Below are 14,242 nucleotides of genomic sequence, written 5' to 3' on the forward strand. Positions count from 1 at the left end.
AGTGTTCCTTCAATCGTTTTACCATCATCGTTATCGCTTTGCTTTTGTTTTTAACGGCGATCGCAAATCGAGATCTCTTCTCGATTTTTGAGGTACTGTTTAACTAAATCGGGTTTGGGTGAATATCTGTTCTTCACAAGTTTGGAAAAATATATAAATCGCTTGTGAGTTTTTAGTGATTCTCATGTACTGCTGAATATTTTACCTATTAGTAGAGAAGATTCTGCTCATTTTAATTTGATTTTGAGAATCCTTGTTTAACAGTATTTCAGTAATGGAGTCACAGGGCTCAATTATTTCACCGCCAATTTTTCTGGCGTCTTCGGGACCATTACCCATTGAATGGGAAGACTGGTTACCCATGTTTGAGAACTACATTGATGCACTTGATGGGGCTAAGTTCAGTGCTGTAAGGAAGAAGGCACTTTTATTGAACAACCTCGGCAAGGAAGGTCAACGAATTTTTAAATACCTTCCTCTTGCTACCTTACCTAACGGGAATGCTATTGAAGACGTTTATGTTGAGGCAAAGAAACGTCTGGAGACCAGATTTGCTAAAGAAATCAACATAGTTATGAATAGGTATCATTTCTACACGCACAAGCAAGAAGAAAACCAATCTGTAGATGACTTTGTATCTAAACTTCGTGAACTATCCTTGAAGTGCAACTTTGGTGCAATGACGGATGAGTTAGTCCGTGACCAACTGATTGTACAGTGCAAATGTAAGAAAACACAAGAGCGACTTTGGGCAGCAAAAAATCCGTCTTTAAAAGATGCAATAGATATTGCAAAGGTCCTTGAACAATCCCAATACTGTATGCGAGAATTAACCAAAAGACAAGAAAATATGTCAGACAGCGTATCTATTGTATCTAAAGATGAATCTGAGGTTGCTGCAGTATTTAGATCAGGTAGAGCTTCACAAAAGGGTAGACAACAAATTAGGCAGTGTTACAGATGTGGGAGCTCGTTTCACAATGCAGATTATACCAAATGTCCAGCAGTGGGTAAAATGTGCAAAAAATGCGGTCGCAAAGGGCATTTTTCTAATATGTGCAAACAGTCTTTCAAACAAAGAGTTGCCATTATAGAAGATAATACTATGGCAATGTCTTCTAACACTGATCCATCCTGCGTAAGTAATGTACCTATCCAACATATTGATAAGATCTTAAGTGTTGATGATCCAGCTGACAATATATTGAGCATCAACGAACAAGAAGGTAGAAGGAATAGACCCAAAGCAGATTTTCTTATTAATGGGAAACCGGTACAATTAATGGTGGACTGTGGGTCCATGTACACCATCATTCCAAAGGATACATACAATATGTCCTGGTCGGAAGTTTCTCTGTTACCCAAGGATATTAATCCTGGGGGCTATCAAGGAGAAACAATACACTTGTTAGGTTACATGAATTCTACCATAGAGTTTAGTGGCAGATCCGTACAAGGTAAAGTATATGTTGCCACTGATGGGCCACCCATTCTAGGATGGATGCACCAGTATGATCTCTCAATTGTAGTTGATCCCAGAGCTCCTACTCAAGTAATGGTAATTGAGAACCCATCATTGGGGAAAATCTTAGAAGAAGCGAAAGATGTTTTCAGGGATGAACTAGGCTGTTTTAAAGGTTATGTACACAAAATAATTCTAAAGTTAAATGCCGTTCCTGTACAGCATAAAGTGCGTAGAACACCCCTAGTTGCAAGAGAAGCTGTTAAAGACATGTTGCAGGACATGATCACGTCTGGAGTTATAGAACCAGTGGAGAGTTCCTTGTGGGTTTCTCCGGTAGTCATCACTGAAAAATCGGATGGAAAATTCAGATTTTGCATTGACTTGAGGTCGCTTAATCAAAATGTGGTAGTTGATACATTTCCTCTACCGAACATTAATGAGTTGATTCTGGCTTTAAGTGGTGGTAAATTCTTTTCCAAATTGGATTTAAAAAATGCGTATCATCAGATTAAGTTACATGATGAATCTAAGCCACTCACAGCCTTTATCACTATGGAGGGCATTTTTCAGTGTACCAGGATGCCATTTGGTCTTTGTTCTGCCGCTAGCATCTTTCAAAGAATGATGAATGTTTTGTTTAAAAATGTTAAAAACATAAGTCTACTTTCAGGACGACATCTTAATCTTTGGTGACACTGTAGACCAACACAACTATGCACTTAGAGAAGCGCTCTGCAGAATCAATGAATCTGGCTTAACCCTTAGACGTGAGAAATGTAAATTCTTTGTTGACAAAGTTGATTATCTAGGGTATGAGATATCGGATCTGGGGGTAAAACCCAAACAAAACCTATTAGATGCTATTCGCTTAGCTCCCATTCCCTTGGATAAGGACAAACTGAGGTCCTTCCTAGGACTCATTGAATATTATTCAAAGTTTGTCAAGGACTTTTCTACCAAGACAGCCAGTATGAGATCTTTGTTAAAGAAAGGAGTTGTCTTTGTTTGGGGTACAGATCAACAAATAAGCTTTGATGACATAAAGAAAAGGATTTGTGAGGCAGGTATTCTCACACCTTTTGATACTAAGCGCCAATCTGTACTGACAGTAGATGCCAGTGCCACTGGTTTAGGAGCAGTCTTAGCTCAATTGCACAATGGTCATGAGAAGACAGTAGCGTTTGCATCCAGAACACTGACTAATTCTGACAAAAATTATTCAGTCATAGAACGTGAGACATTGGCGGCTGCTTGGGGCTGTGAGTATTTTAGAACCTATTTGTGGGGCTCCAAATTTACCCTTAAATCGGATCACAAACCTCTCATCAAGGTATTGTTACCAGGAGGTGCCGCCAAGTGCTCAGCGAGATTAGCCAGGTTAGCATCTCGTTTACAAGAGTATTGCTACAATATAGAGTATATACAGGGTTGGAGAAATGTGCAAGCCGACTGTTTATCGAGATTGTCTCTTGACTGGGAGACAGTTGATAGAAGTGCAGTTCTGAAGAGTCAGAGAGAAGGAGCAGTTGCGTCTGTTCAGGATGTGTTAAGTGTTTTCGATTCTCAAGCCTTAACCAAAGCTGATTGGATCAAGGAGATGTCTACTGATAGTTCCATGTTGGATCTTAAACGCTTAATCCTATTAGGTAATAGAAGAGAAAGCTCAGTTTCCCCTTCCATCAGACCGTACACCAAGGTTCTAGATGAGTTATCTGTTTGTGGCGATGTCATTATCATGCGAGTGGAGTTATTCATTCCACCTGTAGCTTTAAGACGCAATTTAATCGGTCTAGCGCATGAAGGACACTTAGGTCAAACCAGAACAAAGAAAAGGTTGAGGATGAATTGGTGGTGGCCTGGTATGGACTCTGACGTAGATTCTTGGGTTGTGGATTGTGAAATTTGCAAGGAAAGTGACAAGCGTCTGAAGGTAGGAGCTCAAGCTTCCATGGGCCACATAACTGATCCAGGTCAACCATGGCATACTATTTGCTTAGATTTCATTGGACCTATGAATGGTCTCAGAGAAAGTTTGCGCTTTGCCTTAGTAGTCGTAGATGTCCATACTAAGTGGCTAATAGTTAAGTTTTTAAAAGATATTACTTCCTTAACTGCCATCAATGCCTTGAAAGAAATTTGTGGGGAGGAAGGCATATCATCAAAATTGGTTACGGATAATGGTACCCAATTGACATCTGATGAAATGCAAAAGTTTTTGGGTTCTTTTGGTATTAAGCACATTTGTACCTCTCTGTATAATCCACAAGGCAATGGCATGGTTGAGAGGGCTAACCGTCTTATCACAGGTGCCATCCAAATGGCTAGGTCCAGTGGGAGAGAGGTCAGTTGTTTGGTCTCTGAAATGCTATGGGCCTATCGCTCAAGTGTGCATGGAGTGACTGGTAAGACACCTTTTTAAATGATGCGTGGTAGGCTCCCCAAAACCAAATTGGTTCCCACTTGGATGAAGGATATTGTCTTGGGAGATTCTACTTCCATTGATATTCCTGCTGTTGACCCTCAACAAGGTGGGGGTACTGATAAGAAAGCAGAGAAACGTATTACTTCAGGTGATTGGGTGAAAGTACGTAGTGGTAGACCGGGTACACGTTGCTCAAAATTTTGGGGACCTTACAAAGTCAAACACACTTTACCTTATGGGGTTATTCTAGAGAATGGAGACAAATGGAATTATAGACGTGTTGCCCTGTACCAGAAAGGTTGTGCAGGTGCCAAGGTCAGGGATGAAGTACAAAATTCTAGTTCCAGCAATATCTTTTTATCGATGTCAGACAGTGATCTCATGAATAGCTCTTGTGCTAGCGGTTCCACTCTTTTGGGAAGGCAAGGGGGTGTTGGTGACGCTTCTGCCGTTCCATATGAGGTGGAACCAAATGTCTCTGCTGCTAGAGAAGTAAGACATGTTAGAGGTCGTTTTCCTCCAAGCTACTTGAAAGATTATATATGTACTTAACTTAATCTATTATTTGTTAATTCTTTTAAAAATTGTTAAATGATAACATATGCTTAAAGCATTATTTGTACTGTGTAGTTTGGAAAGTTTTAGACTATGTGTTTTATTAGTCTTCCTTTTTGTTTTTATCTCATCATAACTTATGTACCTTAGCTCCTATTCATTGCTAGGTGTGTTCTTCTTTTCTTCTCATTTTTTGATTGTATAAGAGGGAGGATGTGTTGTAATCCTAACTATGTAGATGCTCTCATGGCATGGAGTGTGGAGCATTATGTGTAGTGCATTCCACGTTCCACCTGGAGCCTCGGTATTCTGTATTAGACAGTTGGAGAATAGCTGGCTTAGGGTGAGCATCGCTTTATCCACGCAGGTTACCAACTGAAATAAAGAAGTACCTAACCTCAATCCTGTGTTCCTCGGATCATTGGGTACCGTCTTAACATATTGTATGTGTTCTCTTCACGCCACCTAGTTCCCCTGCATAATCACCATATTCTACTCCAGGATTATTTGTCCATAAGCACTGCTGAGTTATTATTTACCTACTTTAATTTAACCCCTTGCGTGCTGCGCTAATTCCCCTGCTGTGTGGGCGAATTAATAAGTGGGCGGGATTCGGACGCCCCCCGGCCGTTCTCCGCACACGCCCACCGTGACGTTGGACAGCCGGGGTCCGTCCGCAGCATGAAAGGGGTCAACAACACATTTAAATGCACCACATGTATGATACTATCATCTGGGACTGCTTCAGCATCCAACTCATGCCCGTCTTCAATGCACGACGCAGCACCAAGCACAGCATTCTGAAGCAGTGTCTACGAACAGTCATTTCCCTCCACAATAGTCATTTGTATGACACAAACAGTGGGGCAAAACCATGAATATTTTGTGTATTAAGTTTGCCGTAGTTCGGCAACAATCCTGAACATAAACTAATTTTGATGCTGTCACGTGGCTGATAGGTCATTGTCGACATCGCTAAGTTAGCATGAGCCCGGCAACCATGATGCAGCTTTTAAGTACGTTACTACATGGGTTTATTTTTGCAAGATTCAGTTTATGCCTTTCACATGAGAACCGTCTGCTTTATTTGTTCTCTGCCTGTTCCTAGAGTTTATTCTGAACACTGCGAGCAAGGTGGATAAACAATGTCACTTTTTATTCTGTTCTGGTCAGTCCCTAGCACCTAGACAAAACATGCTAATGCAACTGCTGCTGGAAACTCCTACTTTGATATTATGGGGATACATGTTTAGGTAACACACACTTGGAGAGGGAACTTTCCAGGGAGAAGAGCAATGCGGTTCCTATGATGTAGATATACCATCTAGGCACTAAGGTATGGAGTCTGCAGACAAAGCCCAGAGATCTTTTATTATATAATAATACTTCTTCTTACCAAGGGGAGGGTGGTTAGGCTTTATAGTCCTTTTTCCACTGTCTTTATATAATGACATCTCCTTTTATGATATATGGCGTAGCTGCAATGCTAACTGTATTCGTTTTATGCCTTTTTCTGCTGGTTGTGGCTCGTATACAGCATTTTAGAGCGCGATAGTTAAATTAAACATTTTAAACTATATTCATCTTTCAGCCAGTTCTTATTATGGACAGGTACGATCGAAAGGGTGTGTCTTGTTACCGCGATTCCTGAGAGATCCGGGAGTGCTGTAGTCTGGGGTGTCAAATCATTTGCTTCTTTGGGAGTGTGTAGGAGAGCGTGTGAGACACTATAGGTAGTCAGTCCTGGGCTCGTGGGCACTAAGGTGGTGGGAAGGCTTAGTCCCTATACACAAGATCCCATATTCCTGTGCATAGTTCTGTGTATGTGCAGAATCCCTGCAACACTGCCTCACTGCACGGGAGAGGTCACTAGGCTTTATGCTGCCAGAGACTAAGCAAAACGTAAATCTGAATGAAAATTCCAATAGTGTTCTAGAAGTGCTATCATTTGTTTCAATGTCACCCTCTTGTATTATATGCCTATGTTTTCATTTAGGATTTTTACAACTTCCTACAGTCCTTCCTGTTGAAATCTTGATTGTCATCTCTGGTCATCAATTTACAGCTTGAAAATATATTGACAGTAAGCTAACAAATTATTCTGAGCCCACTTTAATAAATATACATTATATTGTATGTAACTTCAGAACAAATTTGTTTACTTTGCTTAATAAAAAAGTATCTTAAATCCAACACATTGAAATTTCTTATTTCAGAATGTACTTATGAACAAAGCTCCAATTTCATGCCTAAATCATCAGGGCTATTTTTCTTTTTTCTCAGAATCCATTAGATTGGTTTGAGGTGGCCCGGTGTGCAGCAACAGCAACCCCAAAAGGGTGACTGAAATTCCTACCCACCACAGCAGATTACACACTTCTCCCAGGAGGATCTTGCCAAGTAAAGCCTGTGGATAAAAAAAAAAAAATGTATCATGACTATCCTATTCAAACATGAAGCAAGAAAAAACATGCCAAACTGTTGAAAGTACCTAGCAATAGTAGTAAAGCATGAAGAGAAACCGCTTATTACCTCAAGATATAGTTCAGCACTTTAGAATCTGTGTCAGATTTATAACCTCAAAATACCTGCTACTGCTAGAAGTTTGGAAAGATTCAAACCTTCAATTTAAACATTTTGCTTGGGCCTTTGTTTTATGGTAAATTTTCAATGTACCAAAACCCATTTGAAAAAAGTGATGCACACGAAATATGGGCCCGTTATAAATCTAAGAAAGGAAGCCATTTTAGAAATAACTGCTACGGACAGGTCAACATTTTGTTTACTACAACATGGGGACCTTCTCAAATTCAAAACATTTTAACACAGTAACAAACAACGAGTAACAACTCTGGTGAAGCGCCATTGAGAAATGCATCAATTACTGGGGAAAAAAAATTTGAGGGCTACTTCTGCCACCTGCAAGTTCATGTCTAAAAAGTAAAGCATAGAAGTAACAACATCCACTTCAGCCACATCACGCAACCCCTCTGGACATACCACCACTGCATACACTTCCATGCCAACAAACCCAATGCCCCCAAACTTGCCCCCACCCACAGGGAAGGAACTGGAGCAACCCTCACCCACGATGCCCCCTTACTACGACTGACGCCAACCTCTCTGCCAAAGAACTACACAGATGGATCTCCAACTGCACAGATGAACTCGCCCCCCTCAGCAGGCAACCCCAACAGTCTATGCCCCAGGAAGGCCACCTGGTTCACCGCCAATCTCCAGGAATCCAGGTACACCTGCAGACATCTAGAGAAGATTTAGCTAAACAGCAAAACGCCGAAGACCGCACCACATACAAGAACGCCATGACAGAATACCAGCATCTCATCAGATCAACTAGACAAACATTCATCCAGAACAAGATCTCCGCTAACGTCGGCAACTCGAAATAACTCTTCAGCATCATCCAAGAATTCACCAAACCCCTTAGCGGGGCCCCGGACATCACCCCTTTCCAGGACCTCTGCAACAAGCTCAGCTCCTACTTCCATCTGAAAATCAAGTCCCTCTACGACAATTTCAATTAACGAACCCCGGACTCCAAAATCAACCCCCCGCCCCCCAAAACAACGCCAACCAACCCACCATCTTCGCCTGGACCCAAACCACCACCAAAGACACAGAATCAACCATAAAAGGCATCCACTCAGGAGCACCCACAGACCCCTATTCTCCGCACATCTTCCACAGAGCCGCTGCCACCATGGCACCAGAACTACGATGCACCATCAACACCACCTTCGAAACTGGCATTTTCCCCACCGAATGGAAACACTCACAAGTTAAGCTCTGCTCAAAAAGCCCTCGGCAGACCCTACGGACCTCAAAAACTACCGACCCATCTCCCTCCTTCCCTTCGCGGCCAAAGTCACTGAGAAGACCGTTAACGCCCAACTTACGAAATTCATTGAGGAGAACTCCATCCTCGACCCCTCCCAATCCAGATTCCGCAGCAACCATAGCACCGAGACCGCCCTCCTCGCCGCCACAGATGACATCCGCACCCGCCTCGACCAGGGCCACAACGCGGCCCTGATCATACTTGACCTCTCCGCAGCCTTCAACACCGTCTCCCACCGCACACTCGCCGCCAGACTCCACAATGCTGCCATATGAGGAACCGCCCTCGAAGGGCTCCGCTCCTTCCTCACTGGCAGGACCCAAAGAATCAGGCTGCCACCCTTCCTCTCAGAACCCACAGAGATCAACTGCAGAGTGCCCCAAGGATCATCACTCAGCCCAACGCTCTTCAACATCTACATGGCCCCCCTCGCCGCCATCATCAGACAGCACAAACTCAACATAGTCTCCTATGTCGACGACACCCAGCTCATCCTCTCCCTCACCAAAGATCCCGTCACCACCAGACTCAGCTTTCAGGAAGGTATGAAGGACGTCACATCCTGGATGTGCAGCAGCTGCCTGAAACTCAACTCGGAGAAGACAGAGGTCCTCGTCCTCGGACCCTCCCCCACTGCCTGGGACAGCACCTGGTGGCTCACCACCCTTGGCAGCCCCTCACTCCACACACCATGCCCGGAACCTTGGCATCGTACTTGACTCCTCCCTTTTCATGACCCGAGAGGTCAACGCCATCGCCTCCACCTGCTTCAACACCCTCCGCATCCTTCGCAAGACCTTCAAATTGATCCCCCCCGAATCAAGAAAAACCATCACCCACGCACTCATAACCAGCAGACTAGACTACGGAAAAACCCTCTACGCCGGAATCAACAAGTCTCTACTCTGCAAACTGCAGACCATACAGAACACTGCAGATGGCTAACCATTAAGTTTATGTCTCTTTACATCTACCAACAGTTAAACTGAAGAAGCAAATGTGTGTGGCCAACCTTTTCCTTTCCTCAAGTGCTTCATCTGAGACACTTTCTACCAGGCCTTAATTCACAGCTCACTCCAAGCACCCTCAACTTTGTCTATATGTTGACTCTCAATGCTTTATAATGTGCATGCTAAAAGGAATATGACATACAATGACAGAGAAAGGAAATACAAATCAGATTTTTTTTACCTGATTGGTCTTTTCTTTCTCTGTCATTCAGCCTATGTCATTTAATCCTGTCTTTGCTGCAGGAACAACTGACTTCACAGACGCTGCTCATCCTTAATTTCACTCACCAATTATTGAGGACCACTCACAAGAGTTACCATCACTCCTACTAAGGATTTGGAAGCCGATGATTAAACGTTTTCATCCAAAAATGCTTAACTGAAGGAGTTTCTTTACTCTTTGGCAGAGGCTGAGAATGGGAAGATGTGAAAGAGCATGGGCAAGTTTTTCTACTGAATTCCTTACACCCAAAATAGCTGGTGTCACCGAATGCACTGCTAGCCTATATCCTCCCCTCTTCAGTAGAATCTGTGGATTTTGTCTTGATCTCACTCATCAGTGAGTGCAGGATGCAGTGATCACATCAGTTTTAATAAATTTCCTCCGGAATTATCAGTGGCTCAAATGTCTATGGGCCACTCAAAATACAAAAAAATAAAGCTACAAATTCATGTGTTCCCTTCAAGTTAGCATTACCAATGTAAACGTGCTTCGAATCTCATAATTTAGCTATTCTACATGTAATATTCTTAATGATTCCCTATGCATCGAAAAGGAGTACTCCTCTCAAATGGCTCGATGCCTCTTGTCCAGTTCAGAGATTCTCCCATACAAACCTGATGTTTTACATGCTGAAGAACGTTTAACAGAGTGCCTAAAAAATGACAGCGACATCTTACATCCCAAAAGATAAGAATCAAAAATGAGAAAAAAATGGCAATAGGTAAGGCTGTTACTGCAAAGCAGGAGAGAAAATTTTCTAAAATTGAACAAGACAGTAATAATCCAGTAGTGTTGTAGTGAGGACATCAGTGTTAGTTTGATGGCAACTCCAGAATGTGATAATCAGATTCTGTCACTGAATCAATTCTGGTCTATTCCTTATGTGAAATTTCAAAAAACAATCGCAGAACGCTTGATGTATACTGTTACTAATCTGACTGCTTCAAAAGAATAAGGTGGTGAACGGCTCAACTGCTGGGGGTGTCCCTGGCACACCCACCAGGACATCAAATTGAGGTTCTACTAGCCTTGATTATTCATTCATTCATGCAAAAATACCCCCTTGTACCCTTTATACAACTACAAATTAGCACAGAAACATCAACCTCAAGTTACTATCCTCAAATGCATTAATTGCTGTTTTCTGAAAGAGGTTTTTAACAAAATTGGTGAAATCAACCTTGCTTAGTCATATAAACGTATTTACGCAATAATAAGGGCCCGATGTATGTACAACTGGTCACAAAATACAGTTCACAATTTGCAACCAGTATTTTTGGGACCAGTGTGGTAATTTGCAAAGTGGCCTATGTACTAATATTTTGTGTTGCAAATTAACGATTCACAGCAGGTCACAATTCAACCTACTTTATGAATATTAATAAGGTAGGTCGCAAATTGTGACCTACTAGGAATCACAGCCATTACACCGATGGTGGCCTGCAAGAAGACCACCATGTCTGTGATTGCTTTTAAATAAAGCGTGCTGCCAAAAAAAAATTTTCTTTAAAAACAACATAGTTTCCTTACAGGAAAACAGGATGCATTTAAAAAAAAAAATTAAAAAAAACAAAAAAAAAAAAAACATGAAAAGTCCAATTTTCAGTTATTAAGACCAGGCAGTGGTCCATTTTTTCAACATCCACAAAGAGGAGGGGGCCGATACCGGGAATTAAAGCTTTGTCCAGAATGGACTGAATAAGATTTCCTGAATGGAAGACTCACTTTTCTACATCAATTATACATAATTAGCAGAGTTTTGTAGGATTGCTCAATATAACAAGCATTGGCATAGCCAATAGGTCTTGCCTTTGGGACCTTATAAGTGTTTAGCCATGCAACACTTGATGTTGTTGCACCAAGGATATTGTACTGGATAACTAAACACTTATAAGGTCCCAAAGGGGAGACCTATTGGCTATGCCAATGCTTGTTTTTTTTAAAAGGACAAGCAGTGCTATCAGGCTCCGGCTGCCACTTAGTCCACTGCATCCCACGTAGATGCTGCAGCCATCTTTGAATGGTTTTAAAGCAAATTCAAAAGCAGTTGCCAGTGTATGTGAATCCCTATCTCAATTGTGAGACTGTGCACCTGCTTCCCAATTCTATTAAATACAAATTATGTAAAAAGAACATCCCTTTCTGAGCTGCACGGCTCATCCTACCCATGTTTCATGTGCAGATTTGAAATACTGATGGTTTGGGCTTCCCGGAATTCAACTGGTTAAGAGGTAGAGAGGTAGAGAGGTGTAGAGAGGTGTAGAGAGGTGTAGAGAGGTGTAGAGAGGTAGAGAGAGGTAGAGAGAGGTAGAGAGAGGTAGAGAGAGGTAGAGAGAGGTAGAGAGAGGTAGAGAGAGAGAGGTAGAGAGGTGTAGAGAGGTAGAGAGAGGTAGCTAGAGAAGGGTAGAGAGAGAAGTAGAGAGAGGTAGAGAGGTGGTGGAGAGGTGGAGAGGTTGAGAGGTAGGTTGAGAGGTAGAGAGAGAGAGGTAGAGAGAGGTAGAGGGAGAGGTAGAGAGAGGTAGCGAGGGAGGTAGAGAGGGAGAGGTAGAGAGAGAGGGAGAGAGGTATAGGGAGAGAGGTAGAGAGGTAGGGAGAGAGGTAGAGAGAGAGAGCGAGAGGTAGAGAGGAAGACATAGAGAGGTAGAGAGAGATGTAGAGAGGTAGAGGTAGAGAGAGGTAAAAGTGTTCTGTGCCAAAGCCATCAAGTATTCAGAAAAACAAATTAGCTACATGTGGACAGACACACCTTTGCAGGAAGCAGTGAAGGCAGGTCTAGTTACAAAGAATGCGTGTGCATACAGTGCGCTGCCAAATGGGATTTAAGCCATATGATGCACAAAAAATGCACACTACTACCACACTGCATCTCCTCTCATATCTGAGCTGCGCACCCTTACACACACACCTCATTTTCAAGAGCTTTGTGCAACACCAGCCGAAACAGCTTCCTACCCCCAATTTTGGCTCTGGGATTGATGTGGGGTGATGCATCATGGTCACACAGTAAGACACGGACGCATCCGGCGCGGTGTCAGGGAACTGTTAACCTTGCTCCTGGTCCCTAGCACAGCAAGACAAAGGCGTCCACTCCCACAGAGCTGCAATCTGCACCAGGGACGGCATGGTCAAAAAGAATCGATGTGCCACTGCTTGAAGTACACAACAATATTCTGGCGGTGCTCTAGTCAAGAGTGACGTCATCTTCCGACCACCACCCAGATCTCACAAGGAGTGGAGACCCTATGGGCAGAGAATTCACTACACGGCCGCTTTGGCAGAAGAAGAAAACATGCATGATGCTGGTAAAGAGCACAAGCGTCATCTGTGCACATGACATGCTAGAGAGAATACAAATAAAACACTGCACACCATCTGTTGTTACACCGCAGCGCACCCATCTCCGGTGCAAGTCCGCGCTGCCGGAGATCATAGGTCTCCGATACACTGTCTGCGATGTAACCAGCGTCCAATGATCGCACACGTCAAAGGTCATGCTGCCAGAAATACACATTTCTATACTACCCACCCTCAGGTGGCTGAGGAAAATGCACATCTCCAAGGCACAGCAATGCAGGCAGGCGGGACACGCATGGACAATGCAGAGCTCACGACGTCCCACATAATGTGCAGCACTGACGCGCACAGCGAGGAGCCATAAAGGACAAACATTACTGATGCACAAACAACCCAGGCTACTAGAAAGAACATGCAGCCCCTTGCAGTCACTGTCAGAAAATGTGCACACATCAGAAGGCTACAAAAACAACACAGACACAAAACGCAGGTCAGTATTCGGAGCCAACAATCACAATGTATGTGCAAGATACACGTCAGCGCAAACAGTCAACAATATTATATATCAGAAGCGCGCGCCGCTATGCTGTCAGAGAATACATCACAGCTGATGCACTCCTCGTGCTGCCAGAAGAAACATACACCCTCACTGCTGTGCACGTGCTGCTAGCGAAAGCGTACGTAATTTCCGTACACAACATGCTGCTGGTAGTCTGATCGAACATAAACACATGCTGCCCGAGAGAGACTATGAAAAAATGAGAAAATGAAAGACAAGCGGTCTTCAAAAAGGAGCCGGCAAGGGCGGAGTGAGTGGGTGAGGAGAGAGAGGGACGTGTGGGCGAGGAGAGAGAGGAACGTGTGGGCGAGGAGAGAGAGGGAGGTGAGCCCGCGAGTGGTGCGTGCCTACCGCGAACGAAAGTGAAAATGCAAGGATCTCGAGCTGGGAGAACAGTCTGCTCTTTTTCGAAGCACATACTTGTGCTTGTGGCGCGCCGCTACGTGCTCCAGCAAGGTGTATGCCACCACAAGCACGAGTATGTGCTTCGAAAAAGAGCTGAACGACGACTAAAAGTCTCCGCTTCAGCGCATGTGCGCTGCGTAGGAGAGACCTAAAAAAAAGGATACCCTCTGATATTTGAGGCCAAAGCTAAAATTTGAAAAAGACCGGATTAAAGTTAAAACAAAACTGTTAAAAAAACGACGTTATTAGTGATACAGCATAGTAACCATTCAGCGGATATTAAAGAAGGGCTCTCTCTCCAAAGCTCTTAAAGGTGTAGAAAGGCTGATACAGAAGACCACTTAGAAAAGAAAGGTAAGCAAGTTATATAAGGAGAATATATTCTCCTCCCTCCTGCAAATACTAGTTTTTCTCGCCATACAAAATTTTCCTTTGGAAATTTGGTAGAGC

General features: G+C 43.3%; 1 protein-coding gene across 1 annotated transcript in view; it reads right to left on the reverse strand.

Moving 5' to 3' along the window:
- Nucleotides 1-6,536: 6,536 nt before the first annotated feature.
- The window catches only part of TMEM42 (transmembrane protein 42), an 82,435-nt gene continuing 74,729 nt past the window's right edge, over nt 6,537-14,242 (reverse strand). Inside the window, exon 3 of the mRNA XM_085631545.1 lies at nt 6,537-6,849. Coding sequence (XP_085487671.1) covers nt 6,706-6,849 — 144 coding nt within the window. The 3' untranslated portion in view covers nt 6,537-6,705. The remainder of the gene's footprint in view (nt 6,850-14,242) is intronic.

This window comes from Triturus cristatus, chromosome 10 (genome assembly GCF_964204655.1).
Source record: "Triturus cristatus chromosome 10, aTriCri1.1, whole genome shotgun sequence".
NCBI classification, from domain to species: Eukaryota; Metazoa; Chordata; class Amphibia; order Caudata; family Salamandridae; genus Triturus; species Triturus cristatus.